The sequence below is a fragment of the Carettochelys insculpta genome, chromosome 32, assembly GCF_033958435.1.
Source record: "Carettochelys insculpta isolate YL-2023 chromosome 32, ASM3395843v1, whole genome shotgun sequence".
NCBI lineage: Eukaryota > Metazoa > Chordata > Testudines > Carettochelyidae > Carettochelys > Carettochelys insculpta.
The window spans coordinates 11,237,751-11,256,465 of NC_134168.1; the positions used below are offsets into that span (position 1 = coordinate 11,237,751).

The 18,715-nt window shown below is 54.9% G+C and overlaps 1 protein-coding gene across 1 annotated transcript; it reads left to right on the forward strand.

The window, feature by feature from the left end:
* Positions 1-16,199: 16,199 nt before the first annotated feature.
* On the forward strand, positions 16,200-17,159 carry LOC142004944 (olfactory receptor 6B1-like). The gene has a single exon (XM_074982622.1). It carries the CDS (start codon positions 16,200-16,202, stop codon positions 17,157-17,159), a length of 960 nt encoding a protein of 319 aa, XP_074838723.1.
* Positions 17,160-18,715: the final 1,556 nt, after the last annotated feature.

Genomic DNA, 18,715 nt, shown 5'->3' on the forward strand with positions numbered 1-18,715 from the left:
GCTCAAATTCATAAACAGCACACACCTTACGCAACAACAGTTACACTCAGACTCAGTCGATAATGATGATGATGATGTGGAGGAGGAGGAAGTCTGAGGAGCAGAGTGGAGAAAAGACAAGAGATGTGAGAAGAAAAAATTCCAACAACACAACAACAAAAAGAATCAGGCGTGGGGGGGGGAGGGAGGGGTGTGGGGCTCAGCTGTCACTCTGCTGGGCACTGTGGAATGAGGGGAGCAGAACTTCACGTAGTGCCAATGACCCCCACGCCCTGAAATCCTGCACTTGGCCTCACCCAAGAGAGCTACATTAGCTCAGTTCTGAAGGAGAGATTCAGACAGACAGACACTCAGGTTCTCCACACACATATGGAAAATTCAGATGAAGGAGCCAGTGAGGTGATTTGGCTCCCGTTGCAGAGTGGGGCACAACACTGAGGGTTGCAGTGGGAGGATGGCTGGGGGCTGAAGGCTCCTTTTCCCTACCTCGTTCAGGATGGGCAGTTCCATCTCCCAGCTGCTGCTGGTGCTGGACGTGCTGAAGGAAACAGGTGTGTTTATTACATTCACTGGCTTCTGGGACCAAGTCCCTCAGGCCAAATTTCTTGCCGTATTCCCCAGAGGAAAACAACACTGCCTCAGGCTGCAACAAACAAAAGTCACTGAGAGAATCGGTTTGGAGGAAGTTGTATCATTGTCATCCTCATCTTCACCTGTATTTTCTAAATTAAAATCATTCTGAGATTTTCTTTCCTGGTAAATTATTTGACCTGCTTTGCCTACAAGGAGGGCTGATTTGTCCCAGGAAGACACCCCAGAGTCAGGGCAGGGACAACCCCCAGGGCTCACGGCTGCAGGTTCCTGATGCTCAGACTCTTGTTTCACAGCCATGATGAGAGCTCAGGACCTGTGACTCCAACTCCCACTTGCTCTAACCATTACACCTCACTATTCTGCCAGAGATGAGAACAGAACCAGGAGTCCTCACTCCCAGAGCCACTGCCCAGACCACAGGGTCAGATTCCCACTGACCCCAGAGGTAGCCATGGCCACCCCTGCTAGGGCCCTGGCCTTGGACGGGGTAGAGCAATGGAGGCCCACGTCCCTCCTGCCACCAGACGCTGGAGAGAGAGGGAATCGGTGGCTTAAAGCCCCACTGTGCGCCCCTGAGTCTGGGGAGAGTGACTGAGGCAGAGATTGTCCAAGTGACCTAGGTGGTTTGGGCACCTGTTATTAACAGGAAATGGAAGCAGGTGCTCAAATCCCCTGGGCAGCTCTGAGCTGGCACCTGAGATGTGTGCGGAGCTGCTGCCGCTCTCGGGGCCGGGCGGGGATCTGGGCTCAGATTCTCCTGACTCCTGCGGCTCCATCCCGCGAGCTGGGCGGAAGGACTCAGACGGGGCAGCGAGTGGTCCGGTGGCACCTGAGAGACTGACAGCGACGAACTCAGTGGGCAGAACCTGTTTCCCAGCTGAGACGAGCCCCACGGGGGTTTTGCTCCAAAAGCTGCTCACGTGTGCGTGCGCAGGGCTGATTTCCTAGGGGCGGGGGCAGCGCTCATGCTCCAAACCGCCCCCACCCCCCACCAGAACTCACGCCCCAGACCACCCCCCCAATCCTCATCGGAACTCACGCCCCAAACCGTCCCTCCCGCTGCCCAAACCACACGCCTCTGCCCCCACCAGAACTCACGCCCAAAACCCTCCACCCCACTCCCACATGGCTTCACTCCCCACAGCCCCAACCCCACTCTAAATTAATGTGCCCCCAGTGTCTGTGTGTGTGTGGGTGTGTGTGTGTACGCACATGGGTATGTGTGCAAATGTTTGTGTCTTTATGTAGGTACATATGTGTTTATGTCTATATCTGTCTGTGTGTGTGTATGTTTCTATGTGTGTGTGTCTGTGTGTGTGTATGTATGTGTGTCTGTCTGTGTAAGTGTGTGTGTGTGTCTGTCTGTGGAAGTATGTGTGTGTGTCTGTGTAAGTTTGTGTGTCTGTCTGTGTGTGTCTGTTTGTGAAAGTACGTGTGTGTGTCTGTGTAAGTACGTCTGTCTGTCTGTGTGTGTCCGTCTGTGTAAGTAAGTGTGTGTGTCTGTGTGTGTGTGTCTGTCTGTGTAAGTACGTGTGTGTGTCTGTACAGTGCAGGCTCCGCCCCTCTCTGCCTCAGTCACTCTCCCCAGACTCAGGGGCGCACAGTGGGACTTAAAGCCACCGGTTCCCTCCGTCTCCGGTGTGTGGTGGCAGGGGGGATGTGGAGCTTCATTGCTCTACCCCGTCCAAGACCAGGGCCCGAGCAGGGGTGGCCCTGGCTGCCCCTGGGGTCAGTGGGAATCTGGCCCTGTGTTCTGGGCAGTGGGTCTGGGCAGTGGGTCTGGGCAGTGAGGACTCCTGGGGCCTGGAACTCGGTCCCAACCCCCCGACCCCCACCTGCTTTCACCGCCCCGCCCCCAGTAACTCCCGGAGCCGCCGGTTCATCCGAGGTCAAAGAGCCGCGCCAGGCTCCGGGTTGGGGTGGTCATGTGGGGGCGGGGGAGGGGCAGTGGGTGTGGCTTTGCTCAGCCCCGCCCCCCACCAGGCCCCGCCCCCACAGCCGTGCTGGGAGCACAGGGGCGTGTGTGTGTGTCTGTGGGGTGTGTGTGTGTGTGTGTGTGTGTGTGTCTGTGGGGGTGTGTGTGTGTCTCTGCATGTGTGTGTGGGTGTGTGTCTCTGTGTGTATGTGTGTGTGTGTGTATATATGTGTGTGTGTGTGTGTGTGTGTGTCTCTGCACACCGCAGGCTCCCCCAGGGGCAGACCCCTCCTGCTCGGGGAGGGCAGAGCAGAGCAGGGCAGGGCAGGGCAGAGCGCTGGGTTCTCCTGCAGCCTCCCTGCCTCCCGGGGGCAGCGCCGCCTGGCGCCAGCTCCGCCGCTCGGCTGGTGCCGCCTGGTCCCTCCAGACTCCCTCTCCCAGCGCTGGGTTTCCCTCCCTGGGACGCAGGCGCAGGCGGCAGTTCTGCCCCCCCCCCCCCTCCCAGCCCCACTGGCCGGGCTGGGCCGGGGCTGGGTCCTTCCCCCCCCGGCCAGGCTGCGCCCACCCGCCTGGTCCTTCCAGCCCCTCCGCGTCCGCAGGCGCCAGCTCCGCTCTGGGCCGCACCGGCCTGGGCTCCTCAGCGCTGGGGCAGGTTTCCCTGGGTGTGGGCACAGCCCCCCGCCCCGCCCCGCCCCAGCCCCTCGCTCACAGGGCCGGGGCACCTTGGCCAGGCAGAGCTGGAGTCTCTGCGTCTCACGGCAGGGACACGCTCCGGCCGCCCCCGGCAGTGGGACCTGGCTCCGGCCGGCTCAGCCGCATCCTCCCCAGTGGGGGGAACCCCCGGGGGGCGTCTGCTTGGCCGAGCGGAGGAGATTCTCCCTCTGGCCAGCCCAGCCCAGCCCAGCCCAGCCCAGCTGTGTTGGCCGGGCGTGCCGGAGGGAAATACGGCGGTGGACGGGCAGGGGGGTGTGTGGGCATTGCCAGCGCTCACGCCCCAAACCGCCCCCGCCAGAACTCACACCCCAAACCGTCCCCCTCCACCCCTCAAACCACACCCCTCCGCCCCCGACCAGAACTCACGCCCAAAACCATCCACACCGCTCCCACATGGCTTCACCTCCCACAGCCCCAACCCCACTCTAAATTAATGTGCCCCGAGTGTCTGTGTGGGTGTGGGTGTGGGTGTGGATGTGTGTCTGTGTGTGTGTGTGTGTGTGTGTGTGTGTGTCTGTGTGGGTGTGGGTGTGGGTGTGTGTGTTCACGCACATGGGTATGTGTGCAAATGTGTGTGTCTTTATGTAGGTACATACGTGTTTATGTCTATATCTGTCTCTGGGTGTTTATCTCTGTATGTGTCTGTGTGTGTGTGTGTCTGTCTGTGTAAGTACGTGTGTGTGTCTGTACAGTGCAGGCTCCGCCCCCCTCTGCCTCAGTCACTCTCCCCAGACTCAGGGGCGCACAGTGGGGCTTAAAGCCACCGGTTCCCTCCCTCTCCGGCGTGGGGTGACGGGGAGGACGTGGGCCTTCATTGCTCTACCCCGTCCAAGGCCATGGCCCGAGCAGGGGTGGCCCTGGCCGCCCCTGGGTTCAGTGGGAATCCGGCCCTGTGGTCTGGGCAGTGGGTCTGGGCAGTGGGGACTCCTGGGGCCTGGAACTCGGTCCCAACCCCCCCACCCCCACCTGCTTTCACCTCCCCGCCCCCCGTAACTCCCGGAGCCGCCGGTTCATCCGAGGGCGAAGAGCCACGCCAGGCTCCGGGGTGGGGAGGTCATGTGGGGGCAGGGGAGGGGCAGTGGGTGTGGCTTTGCTCAGCCCCGCCCCCCGACGGGCCCCGCCCCCACGGCCGAGCCGGGATCACAGGGGTGTGTGTTTGTGTCTGTGTGTGTGTGTCTGTGTTGGGGTGTGTGTGTGTGTGTCGGGGTGTGTGTGTGTGTCTGTGTGTGTGTGTCTGTGTTGGGGTCTGTGTGTGTGTGTGTCGGGGTGTGTGTGTGTGTCTGTGTGTGTGTGGGTGTGTCTCTGCACACCGCACGCTCCCCAGGGGCAGACCCCTCCTGCTCGGGGAGGTCAGGGCAGAGCAGAGCAGGGCAGGGCAGAGCAGAGCGCTGGGTTCTCCTGCAGGCTCCCTGCCTCCTGGCGCCAGCTCCGCCGCTCGGCTGGTGCCGCCTGGTCCCTCCAGACTCCCTCTCCCAGCGCTGGGTTTCCCTCCCTGGGACACAGGCGCAGGTGGCAGTTTTGCCCCTCCCCTCCCAGCCCCACTGGCCGGGCTGGGCCGGGGCTGGGTCCTTCCCCCCGGCCAGGCTGCGCCCACCCACCCGCCTGCTCCTTCCAGCCCCTCTGCGTCCGCAGGCGCCAGCTCCGCTCTGGGCCGCACCGGCCTGGGCTCCTCAGCGCTGGGGCAGGTTTCCCTGGGTGTGGGCACAGCCCCCCGCCCCGCCCCGCCCCAGCCCCTTGCTCACAGGGCCGGGGCACCTTGGCCAGGCAGAGCTGGAGTCTCTGCGTCTCACGGCAGGGACACGCTCCGGCCGCCCCCGGCAGTGGGACCTGGCTCCGGCCGGCTCAGCCACATCCTCCCCAGTGGGGGGAACCCCCGGGGGGCGTCTGCTTGGCCGAGCGGAGGAGATTCTCCCTCTGGCCGGCCCAGCCCAGCCCAGCCCAGCCCAGCTGTGTTCAGCGCACATGGGCCGGGGAGCTTGATGATGCCTTAAAGGTGTGGGGCCCCAGTCTCTGATCCCAGGACCTGCGGCTGTGGCTGGGCTCGACAGTGCTCCGGGGGTTTGTTCAGCCCATTGGCAGCACTGACTGGGAGCAGGGAGTGTGACCCCCTGGGCAGCTGGGCAGAGAGGCCGGGCGTGCGGGAGGGAAATACGGAGATGGACGGGCAGAGGGGTGTGTGGGCATTGCCAGACACACACAACAGCTGGGCAGAGAGGCCGGGCGTGCGGGAGGGAAATACGGAGATGGACGGGCAGAGGGGTGTGTGGGCATTGCCAGACACACACGACAGCTGGGCAGAGAGGCCGGGCGTGCGGGAGGGAAATACGGGGATGGACGGGCAGAGGCGTGTGTGAGCATTGCCAGACACACACGACAGCTGGGCAGAGAGGCCGGGCGTGCGGGAGGGAAATACGGAGGTGGATGGGCAGAGGGGTGTGTGGGCATTGCCAGACACACACGGCAGCTGGGCAGAGAGACCGGGCGTGCGGGAGGGAAATACGGAGGTGGACAGGCAGAGGGGTGTGTGGGCATTGCCAGACACACACGACAGCTGGGCAGAGAGGCCGGGCGTGCGAGAGGGAAATACGGCGATGGACGGGCAGAGGGGTGTGTGGGCATTGCCAGACACACACGACAGATGGGCAGAGAGGCCGGGCGTGCGGGAGGGAAATACGGGGATGGACGGGCAGAGGGGTGTGTGAGCATTGCCAGACACACACGACAGCTGGGCAGAGAGGCCGGGCGTGCGGGAGGGAAATACGGAGGTGGACGGGCAGAGGGGTGTGTGGGCATTGCCAGACACACACGGCAGCTGGGCAGAGAGACCGCGCGTGCGGGAGGGAAATATGGGGATGGACAGGCAGAGGGGTGTGTGGGCATTGCCATACACACACGACAGCTGGGCAGAGAGGCCGGGCGTGTGAGAGGGAAATACGGCGATGGACGGGCAGAGGGGTGTGTGGGCATTGCCAGACACACACGACAGATGGGCAGAGAGGCCGGGCGTGCGGGAGGGAAATACGGGGATGGACGGGCAGAGGGGTGTGTGAGCATTGCCAGACACACACGACAGCTGGGCAGAGAGGCCGGGCGTGCGGGAGGGAAATACGGAGGTGGACGGGCAGAGGGGTGTGTGGGCATTGCCAGACACACACGGCAGCTGGGCAGAGAGACCGCGCGTGCGGGAGGGAAATATGGGGATGGACAGGCAGAGGGGTGTGTGGGCATTGCCATACACACACGACAGCTGGGCAGAGAGGCCGGGCGTGCGACAGGGAAATACGGCGATGGACGGGCACAGGGGTGTGTGGGCATTGCCAGACACACACGACAGCTGGGCAGAGAGACCGGGCGTGCGGGAGGGAAATACGGCGATGGACGGGCAGAGGGGTGTGTGGGCATTGCCAGACACACACGACAGCTGGGCAGAGAGGTTCTCTGTGCCTTACATATTGAGTCTGTTCTGGTCTGGCTATGGATGGGCTGAAGAAGTGGGTCTGTCCCACGAAAGCTCATCGCCTAATAAATTATTTTTTTCGTCTTTAAAGTGCTCCTGGGCTGCTGTTTGGTTTTGACCGTACATAGATGAGCACGGCTCTCTCTGTTACTAGAAAGGAAGTGGAGGGGAAAGTCCCTCCCATCCAGGTGGGTGACCGGACATGGGAGGAAGAGTTCGGGGGAGGCCGAGCAATACTGAGTGAGTGGCTCGTGCTGGGGCGGGGGGACTGCTGTCACCTGGGAGAAGCTGGTCTGAATTCAGGAGTCAGCTCAGACCCCAGCCTGATGGGCCGGCAGCCCAGCCACAGGGGAAGGGGCTGGCTATGGACAGGCGGGTGAGAAGTTCTGGGAGATGCTGACCTGCTGTACCGGTGATGGGGCAAAACTTTCTTTTCCTCTCTCCTGCTTTGGGAACGTCCCCAGGGCTCAGTGTGGCGTTCCCCAGGCAGCCCCCTCGTTAGTTTAATTGGAGAAGGGAGGAGGGTGAAGCTTGAATTAGATAACGACATTCGAGAGCTGACTATAAATGCAGGCACAGAGATGGGAGAGCTGCATCTCTGGGCAGAAGGACGGAGCTATGGAGCACATGCAGATCTCAGCTACAGGGGTGTAGAGACAGAACCAGCCTGGGTAAGTGAGAGAGATTCATGTCGGGCTGGACAGATAACAAGAGTCAAAAGCAAATTCAGTGCCCAGATTTGATCTAATCCTTCGTGAGGTAAATCTTCCATCTCCGCCACTGAGACTTTGCCTGACTCGCGGCTGAGTGAAAAGCAGAAATGGCCGGATCTGGGCTCAGGGCTGATCTGGCACATTCACAAAGGGGCGAGGGAAGTTTGTGCCTTTGCTCTGTCGGCGCGAAGGGGACGGCACACTCCTGGGACTGTCAGCTCAGCAGACTGGTTTCTGAGTTCGGAGATCAGCGCAGGTCTACGCCCTCGGGAACTTTGTTTTTTTGTTATTTTTCTGCCGTTTCTGCGCCTCCTTTTCCTGTGGCTCAACTTCTCTCCTTTCTGGTGGTTTTTAGGCCTGTCCTTCACATTTCCTTTCACACCAATCTCCCAACCCTGGGGCACAAAGTGAGCCTCACGCGGCTAGAAAAGTGCTCCCGAATCTCCTTCTCGGCAGGTAAAACCCTGCAGGAATTAGAAAAGGTTCAGAAAAGGGCGACTAAGATGATTAGGGGCTTGGAACGGGTCCCCTATGAGGAGAGGCTAGAGAGACTGGGACTTTTCAGTTTGGAAAAGAGGCGATTGAGGGGCGATATGATAGAGGTATATAAAATCATGAATGGTGTGGAGAAAGTGAATATAGAAAAATTATTTACCTTTTCCCATAATACAAGAACTAGGGGACACCAAATGAAATTGATGGGTAGTAGGTTCAAAACTAATAAAAGGAAATTTTTCTTCACACAGCGCACAGTCAACCTGTGGAACTCCTTGCCCGAGGAGGCTGTGAAGGCCAGGACTCTATTAGGGTTTAAAAAAGAGCTTCATAAATTTTTGCAGGTTAGGTCCATAAATGGCTATTAGCCAGGGGTAAAGTATGGTGCCCTGGCCTTCAGAACAAGGGCAGGAGATGGACGGCAGGAGATAAATCACTTGATCATTGTCTTCTGTTCTCCTTCTCTGGGGCACCTGGCATTGGCCACCGTCGGCAGATGGGATGCTGGGCTGGATGGACCTTTGGTCTGACCCAGTATGGCCGTTCTTATGTTCTTATGTTCTTAGGACAAAGGGTGTTTGGGCCGCGCTCCAAGAGCGATGTTTGCTCATTCCCAGGTTCATCACTCAGCTGGGGGAGAGGGGAACACGTCGCTGTGTCCAGAGTGACTCAGACCCACTGCAGGGCTGGGCGAAAAGAAGCTGATGAGGGTCAAGAAGGATAAGTGCAGTGTGCAGGAGAATCCCAAGTGCTGTTGCAGGCTGGGGAGTGACTGGCTAAATAAGAGTGCGGCAGAAAAAGACCTGGGGGTGATAGGAGCAGAGAAGGAGCCGTGTGAGTCTACACACTGTCAAAACAAAATACCGGTCAAGCAGCACTTTAAAGACTCACAAAATAATGTATTAGGTGATGAGCTTTCATGGGACAGACCCACTCTGGGGGTTACAGTGGATGAGAGGCTGGATGTGAGTCAAGTTCGTGCCCTTGCAGCCAAAAAGGCGAACGGCATCTTGGGGTGTGTCAGGAGGAGCATTTCCAGCAGATCCAGAGAAGTTATTTTGCCCCTCTGCTCGGCACTGGTGAGGCCACACCTGGAGTCTCGTGTCCATTTCTGGGCTCCCCAGCGTAGAAAGGACGTGGATGGGTTGGAGAGGGTCCAGCGAAGGGCAACTGAAAATGGCTGCGGGGCTGGAGCACATGAACCACGATGAGATGCTGAGGGATTTGGGCTTATTTAGTTTGCAGAAGAGAAGAGTGAGGGCGGATTTGACAGCAGCCTTCATCTTCCTCACGGGGGCTTTAAAAAAGATGGAGAGAGGCTGTTCTCGGCAGTGGCAGATGACAGAACAAGGAGCAACGATCTGAAGTTGCAGAGGGGGAGGTGAAGGTTGGCTATTACGAAAGCTATTTCACCCGGGCGGTGGTGAAGCACTGGGCTGTGTTACCTCGAGAGCTGGTGGAATCTCCATCCCTAGAGGTTTTTAACTCCCAGCTTGATGATGATGATGATTTAATTGGCTGGGATGATTTAGTTGGGTTTGGACATGCTTTGGGCAGAGGGCTGGACTCAATCACCTCCTGAGGTCTCTTCCAGTCCTAGGATTGTATGAGTGACTTGGCCGAGCTCTTCCTTAACCTGCGCCTTGTTGTAACAAAACCAAACAGCAGAAATGTGACACTTTAAAGACTAACAAAATGATTATCAGGTGATGAGATTTTTGTGGGACAGACCCACTGCTTGAGCTCTGCCTTGTTGTGAAATGGTGACTCAGCTTCCCCAAGGTGACATTGTCAAAGGGAATTTGCAGGTGAGCTGGTGAGGACCAGGAATGTCTGTGCTGTGGGACGTTGAGTTCTGAGAGTTCTGAGTTGGAAAAAAGGAAAATGAATTATCACCATTTCCCACACAAGTAAAACTCCGGGGTAGCAGGGTTTTGGCCTCTACCTCAAAGCCCAGCTTCACTTCTCCTTCCTCACTCTGCAACAGAGGTCAGTGTAGAAAAATCCTCTTCTGAGGTGATTTATATGTCCCTGTCCATGAGCTGTGGTGTCTGTATGGTTGCCCTGCATCCTGACCAAATAGCTCTTAAGCTAAGCATTTTAAACTTATAACCTGCTTTACCAGCAGTGGTGACATATTTCCCTCACAAACCACATCAAAATTAGATAAATTAAAACACCATATTCACTGTTAAAATGGAGTTTTAAAAATCCAAAATGGCCGCCGGAGAATGACAGTTAGAAAATGACAGTTGCAATTAATATTCGGCGGGCTATGAATATGTATAAAGTTATGGTTTGAAAGGCTTCAAACTGATTGGTTACTTTAGGATCCTCATACATATGTAATAGTCAAATGCCCCTTTGATACATCGTGGCACTGAGGAGGACCTAGCAGGCAGAGGTTGTCAAACAGGTCCACCCAGGCTGCATATATTCAGGAGAGCAGCCCTGCTTAGGGCAGTGCATTCCGGACCAGACCTTGGAGGAGAGCTGACAAAGAAGAAGAAAGAAGACTACGGGAAAGGACTGAGCTAAGAGCTGGGCTGAGCCTGTAGCTGAACATCACTGGCAGAAGAGCCGAAGCTGACCTGCGTGTCAGTCATTGCTCTCTAGCCGCCGTGGGCCGTCGAAGAACAGAAGAGCTCCAGCCTGAAGACCAAAAGAGCTCCAGTCTCCATAGAGCTAAATCACTAGTAAGGCTCCGGTTCTTTTATCCGGAGGGTTTGCCCAGCAGACCGCACTGCCCAAACAACGGTGCCCTGCATGGGGAAACCGCAGCAGCGACCCTGCCCTTCCAGTCACCGACCCTAGCTCAGGCCGGTGTCTGAAATATCACGGTCGTTCCTAAAAAACACAGGAGGTTTTTGTTAACCAAGCCGGTTTTTCCTCCTGGCTCTCTTTTTCTCCCTCCTTTTCTATCTGACCTGACGCGGCTGCCGTACAAGCGTGCCGTGAGGGTCATAACTTCCTAGCTCGAAGAGAACTACAGGCCCAGCGCCTGGATCACAGAGCAGGAATAAGGAGGTATTCATGGTCTGGGTTTAGGGTTAAATAATTGGGTAAGCAGTTAATGTTTTCATATAGCTTTGTAATAGAGGGTGGATTGGGACTTCCCCAAGTCCATGATCTGCGCCTTATATTTTGTATTCCTTGTCCTTCTGTAAAGGCACAGGAGGCCAATGCTATTGGTTTAGCTTAAAACTATTGCATGCACACAGGAGGGTAGTTAGGTAAACTGCGTTGTTATTATAATCCAGAGCTATAAGCTCCCCCCTATTTAGGAGGGTAGAGCGGTCAGGGATAACCCAATAAAGGGAAAACCCTGGTATTCTTAGTAACCCTTTAAGGGTAATGAAGGTCTGCAATAAAGGGCTACCATAACAAGGTGGTCGAAATAGGCAGTACCATTTTTTGAGGGGATAACCTTTAACTAGGAAAACCCCTCCACTTAACTAAGGGGAAAACCTCTCAGAAGGAAACCCCGCATATACTGGGCTCTCCCCTGCTTGGCCAGCAGGGCAACCCATTTAACTAGAGAATTGACCTAGCTTAGTGCAGGCAAATTCTTATTCTTATAAGATCTGCTCCCTGCGGTAGTCGGCCAAGGGTTGAGCGACCTGGTGAACCTCAGGAAGATCCAGGAATAAATAAATAAATATAACTCAGCTCTGAAGTTAATCTTTCCATTTTACAGCACGCATCGAAGGCTGCACGGTCCGTCCCGGAAGCACAGTAAGTAGCTGAGGGATTAGATAGTAGTGCTGTTACAGCAGTTACCTATTGTTTAAGGCTACAAGCCATAGTATTCAAATCCTGTGCCTATTCCACAAAAACAAGGGCTTACATATTTTATGCAACTTAGCTTACCAAAATTCATACTTTTGAGTTATAAAATAAACCCTGTCTCCCTGTTTGAACCTGACATCTTGTTTGTATTTTCTTCCTTGGGTAAACACACCGCAGCAGCGCAGTTCACACACCCTGAAACCCCGTTGTGATTAGACCCACCGTAGACGGGGAGCAGGGTCGCGGGGTAAAATCCTGGGAGCATTGGTAAGGACTCAGTTTTAGTCCAGTCCATTGCTCTGGTGTGATTGACTTGACCTAATCAAATATTCAAATTTATTCATACGTCACTCGCATCCTCGATAGTCAGAACATCTGTCGCCTGACAGGATCTAGGAGCAGGCGTCTCACTCCCTTCCCAGGGGACTTCTGCTCCGAAATCAGTCTGACCCCATTGACAGTCTCTCTGCCGGGTTTTGCATTCAGAAGGAAATGCCTCGGGTAAAGCTGATTCCCCTTTTCAATCAGTGGTATTGTATTTTAATCAACCTGCTTTTGGTAGGATGGGCGGACTGGTACGGTCGTGTGGTCTGACCCGAATGGCAAATCAAAACAGCTCTAATAATAATGTGGAGGGAGGAAGGGAAGTTAAGGGCAATTTTCTACCCTGTGCTGTGCAGGAGGTCAGATTAGAGAGGTTCTAATCAATCTCTCTGGTGCGAAACCCAATGAAATGTTGTTATCTCTCTGGTTTCTTGTACTCTCCCATCGCTCTGTCTCCTCCATCGGTTGTCTCTAGTTGTACTCGGAAACTGTTCAGCCTTCAGGGAAGGCAGGGTCTCCCAGTTCTGTGTTTGTGCAGTGCCTAGCGCAGAGGAGGTCTGGTTGCTAGCGTCAATGTGTCCTGTGGCTGCTTGGCTCCACCACAATAACACCAAAGATAAATACGAGTAATAAACAGTACAGGTATTGTTATTGTATCAAAGGTTTGTAACCCAGAAATATTCACCAAAGCCAAAAGACACAGGTGTGAGCCCCTAAAAGAGAGCAAGGGACTCCTGTGTTGTAAGTCAAGCATTTGATTGAGGCGTCGTCAACCCTTGAAAGAAGGGTGACCATAGCTACATGGGTCAGAGGTGGGCAAAATCCACGTCCTTGACTAAGAGAACTATGCTGCAGAGGCCCAAAGAGTGGCCATCCTTGTGCTGATGGAAGAATGGTTCCCTCGACACATCACCTCTCACTTGGGGAGGTCGTATTTCTACACTCACAGAGAACTTTCTCCTGGCGTAGCTGGTGCCGTGCTGCTCGGGCCATGGCCAGGAACCTGCCCACTGCAGTTTCCATCGTGTAGACGTAGAGTCAGGCTTTGCAAAAGGCGGGGGATAAGCAGCTTAGCACAACGTGATTTTTTAATCACGACAGATCATTTCAACGGCTGTTTTTAAACCTTTTCAATTGTTACCACCTGAAGTGTTCAGTTTTGGAACGACCCTAGACATTGAGATTGGGAATCAAAGCAGCGTGACTGGTAAAACACCAGCTGTGAATGCCCCGTCAGTCTGTGTGAAGGAAATGGCCTGAACTCAAACGAGGAAGTTCCCAAGTAGCATTTGTCCTACTTCACCAAGCTGTAAGTTTCAGTTATCAGTGGAAATAGTTTTTCATCGTTGTGCACGCATGTGGTGAAATGTACATTTATCATGTGGTGGGATTTCCTAATAAAAACACAAATTCTTGTGTGGGGAGAGGTGGCTCCGTTGGAAGGTGGGGGTAGGGTCCACAGTGACCTAAAAGATTTGGAAGACTGGGCCAAAAGAAACCTGATGAGGTTCAGCATGGAGAAGTGCAGAGCCCTGCCCTTGGGATGGAAGAATCCCAAGCATTGTTACAGGCTGGGGACCGACTGGCTAAGTAGCAGTGCAGCAGAAAAGGACGTGGGGACTACAGTGGAAGAGAGGCTGGATGGGAGTCAACAGTGTGTCCTTGCAGCCAAGGAGGCTAACGGCACATTGGGATGCATTAGGAGGAGCATTTCCATCAGATCTAGAGAAGTTATTATTCCCCTTCATTTGGCACTGGTGAGGTTTTAAGAGGAGGGCGAGAGGCTGCTCTCAGTAGTGACAGATGGCAGAACAAGGAGCAATGGTCCCAAGTTACAAGGACGTGGGGGGAAGGTGGAGGTTGGATATGAGGAAGAACTTTCCCTGGGTTCTGGTGAAGCACTGGAATGTGTTACCCAGAGAGGTGGTGGAATCTCCATCCCCTGAGGTTTAAAGTCCTGGCTTGACAAAGCCAGGACTAGGGTGATTCAATTAGGGTTGATCCTGCCTTGGGCAGGGGGCTGGACTCGCTGAGCTCCTGAGGTCCCCTCCAGCCCTGGGATTCCGTGATTCTATGATTCTAACCCAGGGGTTCTTGAAATGGGTGGTTGGGAGCCGCCAGCCCCCACACAAGCCCTGCTTTGCCTCCAGTATTTATGGCTGGTTCATTATCTAAAAATGCCGGTGGTGGAGATGGGGGGAGGCAGGAGGAGGTTTGCGTTGGGAAAGGGGCTGCGAGTACCAACGCTGGAGAACGGATGTTCTAAGCCTCACAGTAAAAACCCTTAAAAGTGCAATCACCCAACACTTGGCTGGGACACTGGCAGGATGTGAAGCCAAACCCCAGAAAGTGGCTTTGTTCTTCCTCTTCTCCTGCTACTGCTACTGATTTCCTGCCCCCCAATGGGATGTGAGAGTAGCAGGCAGTGAAGTGAACAGCAAAGGTTGATCTTCTTTTTAGGACACTCATTTCAGTTTGGGTTTGATGGAAAATTGATATTGTGACCAAATGAACGTTTTCAAGACAGGTGACTCGACTTCCCATGGAAATTGTACGTCGTTGACAAACAGAAACACCATTTTGGCTTAAAATTGAAAATTTTCAGTTTTGGGAGTTTCTGTTCCCATGAAAAGGGAAAGTGTGGTATGAACACCCCCCCTGAATGCCCCCATTCATGTTCCTACACGACTGTTTTCTAGTGTGCCCAAGACCACAAATCCCCCTGAGATTTCATCCCTTGGGGTCCTCTGAAAGCGCTGCCCAGCTCTGTTTGAATGGCTCAGGGACAGCTGGGTGAAGAGTGGGATACTAGGTTTGATTATTCAGAGAATCACAGAGTCAGAGAACCCTAGAGCTGGAAGGACCCTCAGGTGGTCATCAAGTCCAGCCCACTGCCCAAAGCAGGACCAACCCCAAGTAAATCATCCCAGCCGGGGCTTTTATTGGGATGCACTGACACAGACCCAGCAGTGGCTCATTTCATAGATCCCAGCCCAGTGGGGGGCAAACTGCAGTTGTCCGGCTGCACCCGGCCCATCAGGGTCATTCCCTGGGGGCTGTAAGAGCTTTAGCTGAGGTTGACCGTCCACACGCCTGGCTCCCAGATCTTCCACTGGCTGTGGTTGTTAGTTCTCAGCCAATGGGGGCTGCAGGAAGTAGCAGCCAGCACGACCCCGAGGCCCGAGCTGCCTCCCACAGCTCCCACTGGCTCAGGACGGCGAATTGTAGTCAGTGGGAGCTGCGGGGCCAGGCCTGTGCACATTCAGCAGCAGCAAAAGGCCTTGTAGCCCACCTATGGGTGTCCCTGAGGGGCTGGGTGCAGCCTGCTGGCCACAGGTTGTCCACCGCTGGTTTAGCCTGAAGTCCTGCGTGACACTGGCCTTAGAACCTCACCAGACCAATCCAGGCTGGAACGAGAGCAGGTGTGTGAGGGGGAAAACTCAACCTGGCTTTAAAAATGGCAGGTGATGGAGCAGCCCCTGAGCCTCACTGTGAAAGACGTCCCCATTGCTCCGGGTTGGAACTTCTCTCGCTTCAGAATTCAGCTGTTGGACGGTGTCAGACGGGTTGAAACTCTCTCGTCCAGCAACTTCCCGCATCCGGCAGGACCATGGATGCTGATGGGCCAGGGATCTCCAGCTGTGTGGGTCGCAGCAGAGCCCTGCTGCTGGCAAGGAGCCCCTGCTGGAATCCTACTCTGGGGAGCGTGGGGGGCAGCCATGGGGTGGGCAGCCAGGTCAGGGAGACCCACTGCTGGGAGCCTGGCTGGGGTTGGGGAGCCTTACTGTGGGGAGCCCAGCCCCAGCTGGGAGCCCTGCCATCAGCCCTGCAGCCCTGGGACCCCAGCCAGGGCAAGGAGAACCCAGCAGCCCTGTGGGGGAGCCCTACAGGAGTGTCCCCCCTCCAGGCAGCCTGGGGGCCAGACCTCCCCTGACCTCCCCTCGTCCACTATATCTCCGCATTCGGGTGCTGGACGAGGGCGTCAGGCTTTGTTGGCTACATCACAGAGCCCATTATTAGAGACCTGTTTCTCATGTAGGTATTTAAACTCATTTCCCCCACAACATTGAGGCTTTCGGCCTCCGTGGGATGCAATCTAATAATAAAGATATCAAAGTTGAGAGGTGTGGTAAAAAAGATCTCTTGCAATGGATGTCTGACTTCTGTCTTTCTTTCTTCGCAGACCCCCGGGCTCACGATGGAGCAGGAGAACCACACCCGAGTGCGGGAGTTCATCCTTGTGGGATTCCCAACCATCCTGGAGCTGCAGGTGCTGCTCTTTGTGGTGTTCCTCACCATGTACCTGCTGACTCTCCTGCAGAACATGGTCATCATCGCCCTGATCTGGACCGACCTCCACCTCCACAAGCCCATGTACTTCTTCCTCAGTCACCTCTCCTTCCTGGAGGCTTGGTACATCTCGGTCACCGTCCCAAAGCTGCTGGTGAATCTCCTGATGGTGAATAAGAGCATCTCCTTCCTGGGCTGCATGGTCCAGCTCTACTTCTTCCTTGCCCTGGCGGGCACTGAATGTGCCCTCTTAGCTGTCATGGCCTATGACCGCTATGTGGCCATCTGTAACCCACTGCGATACTCAACCATCATGAGCCACCGGCTGTGCCTGCAGCTGGCGGTGGGCTCCTGGCTGACCAGCTTCCTCATGTCCACACTGAACGTCTTCTTCATCGCCCAGCTGTCGTACTGTGGCCCCAACGTCATCAACCACTTCTTCTGCGACATCTCCCCATTGCTCAACCTCTCCTGCTTTGACATGACAGTGGCAGAGATGGTGGACTTTGTCTTTGCCTTGGTCGTCCTCCTCATCCCCCTCTCCATCACTGTCACCTCCTACATCTGCATCATCGGCACCATCCTGCGCATCCCCACCGCCCAGGGCAGGAGGAAGGCCTTCTCCACCTGCGCCTCCCACCTCACTGTGGTCATCATCTTCTTCTCAGCCGCCTTCTTCATGTACGCCCGGCCCCAGAGGATCCACTCTTTCGACCTCAACAAGCTCGTGTCCGTGGTGTACACCATTGCCACCCCCATGTTGAACCCCTTCATTTACTGCCTGAGGAACCAGGAGGTGAAGGGGGCATTAAGAGGGATGCTGGGTGTCAAGAGTGCTGACCCCAAGGTCTCCAGCAGTGACCACTAGGCTACTGTAGATTCCTCAGATCCAGCGAGCACATTATCTATCAGCCATTGGAAGGTGTCAAGGGCATTGCACAGCCTGAAAGGGGGAACCTGAAACTCGTACAACCCACCATGTGCAATGAAGGCTGGACCTCTCCTTGGCTGACTCATCCAGAGGTACTTGCCATTATCTCTAGATTAAATGTGAGATGAAAATGAACTGGGTGTGTCCCAGTTTCTCCGAAAGTTGATCCATGCTTGGAATTTGGATGAGTTACAGCATTTAATTCATGGTGGTCCACGCCAAAGCACATTTCTCCATTTGGTTTGAGAAAAGGGCCCCCCACACAGGCCCGTGCACTTTCAGAGGGGTAAATTACAACCATCTCTAATGTGTCCTTGATTTCTACAGCAGCTTTGGCTGAAGGAGCCGTTCGGTGGGGTTGGCCTCTGACTGGGTGAGCATAACTTGTGTTATGGAAGTGTTAATGGCCAAGGCTCATGGAGAGGATTACCTCTCCTGCTCTGCCCTGGCCTTTCCCTTTGTAGCAGGCTTCTTCAGGCCACTCAGCATCTTCCCATTGGGCAGTAAGCTGAAGAACCTTGAATTCTTGGGAATAAAAGGCCTTTAGAGAATTACACTGCTACAGCTTTTGCTTAAGGTCAGAGTGTGGATGGCTATGAGGTAATTAACTGCACCTCGGCACTCTTGGAAGGTGAACGGTCTGTCACGGGATGCTTCCATTGTATTGGCCTGTGTAGCCTTCAGGACCATGACTTGCTCATCTACGCTGAAGGACCATCTTCTGGAGTGTTTATCACACCAGGCCTTCTGCTCTGGCGGAGCATGCTGCAAGTTCTGTTGCAGGAGGGTTAAAGAGGCTCTAAAGGTATTTTGCAGATTGTGTACAAAATCCAAAATATTAGCTCCTGGCAGAGCGGTTCCTCATTGCAAAGGCCCAAAACCTCACAGCCTCCCTCGCAAGTTGAAGCCCAACCCCTTCTCCCCCAGGTGGCGTGGGGGGTGGGGCGGGAGCAGGGAACTGCGCATGGGACGCTGCCACCGAGTCCCTGCCACAACATGGGGCAACTTAACTGTAGACCCCAAATTAAAAAACATACTAAGAGACTGAAAAAAGAGCCACCAGGGGTTAACGCTCATGTAAAACAAGCCGTGAGGGATAAAAAGACATCTTTCAAAAAGCGGAAGGCAAATCCTAGTGAGGTAAATAGAAAGGAACATAAACACTGCCAAGTTAAGTGTAAAAGTGAAATAAGAAAAGGCAAAAAAGATTTTGAGGAACAGCTCGCCCAAAACTCAAAAAGTAATAACACAATGTTTTTTAAATACATTAGAATCAGGAAGCCTGCTAAAAAACCAGTGGGTCCCCTAGATGATACAAATACAAAAGGAGCAATCAAGGATGCTGAAGCCATTGTGGACAGACTAAATGATTTCTCTGAGTCAGTCTTCACGGCTGAGGATGTTGGAGAGATTCCCAGACCTGCACCGTTTTTTGTGGGAAATAAAATTGAGGAACTGTCTGGCATTGAAGTGTTATTAGAGGAGGTTTTGGA

What these genes read in the sequence shown, in the direction of transcription:
- LOC142004944 (XM_074982622.1), top strand. Translation starts at nt 16,200, where the DNA reads ATGGAGCAGGAGAACCACACCCGAGTGCGGGAGTTCATCCTTGTGGGA.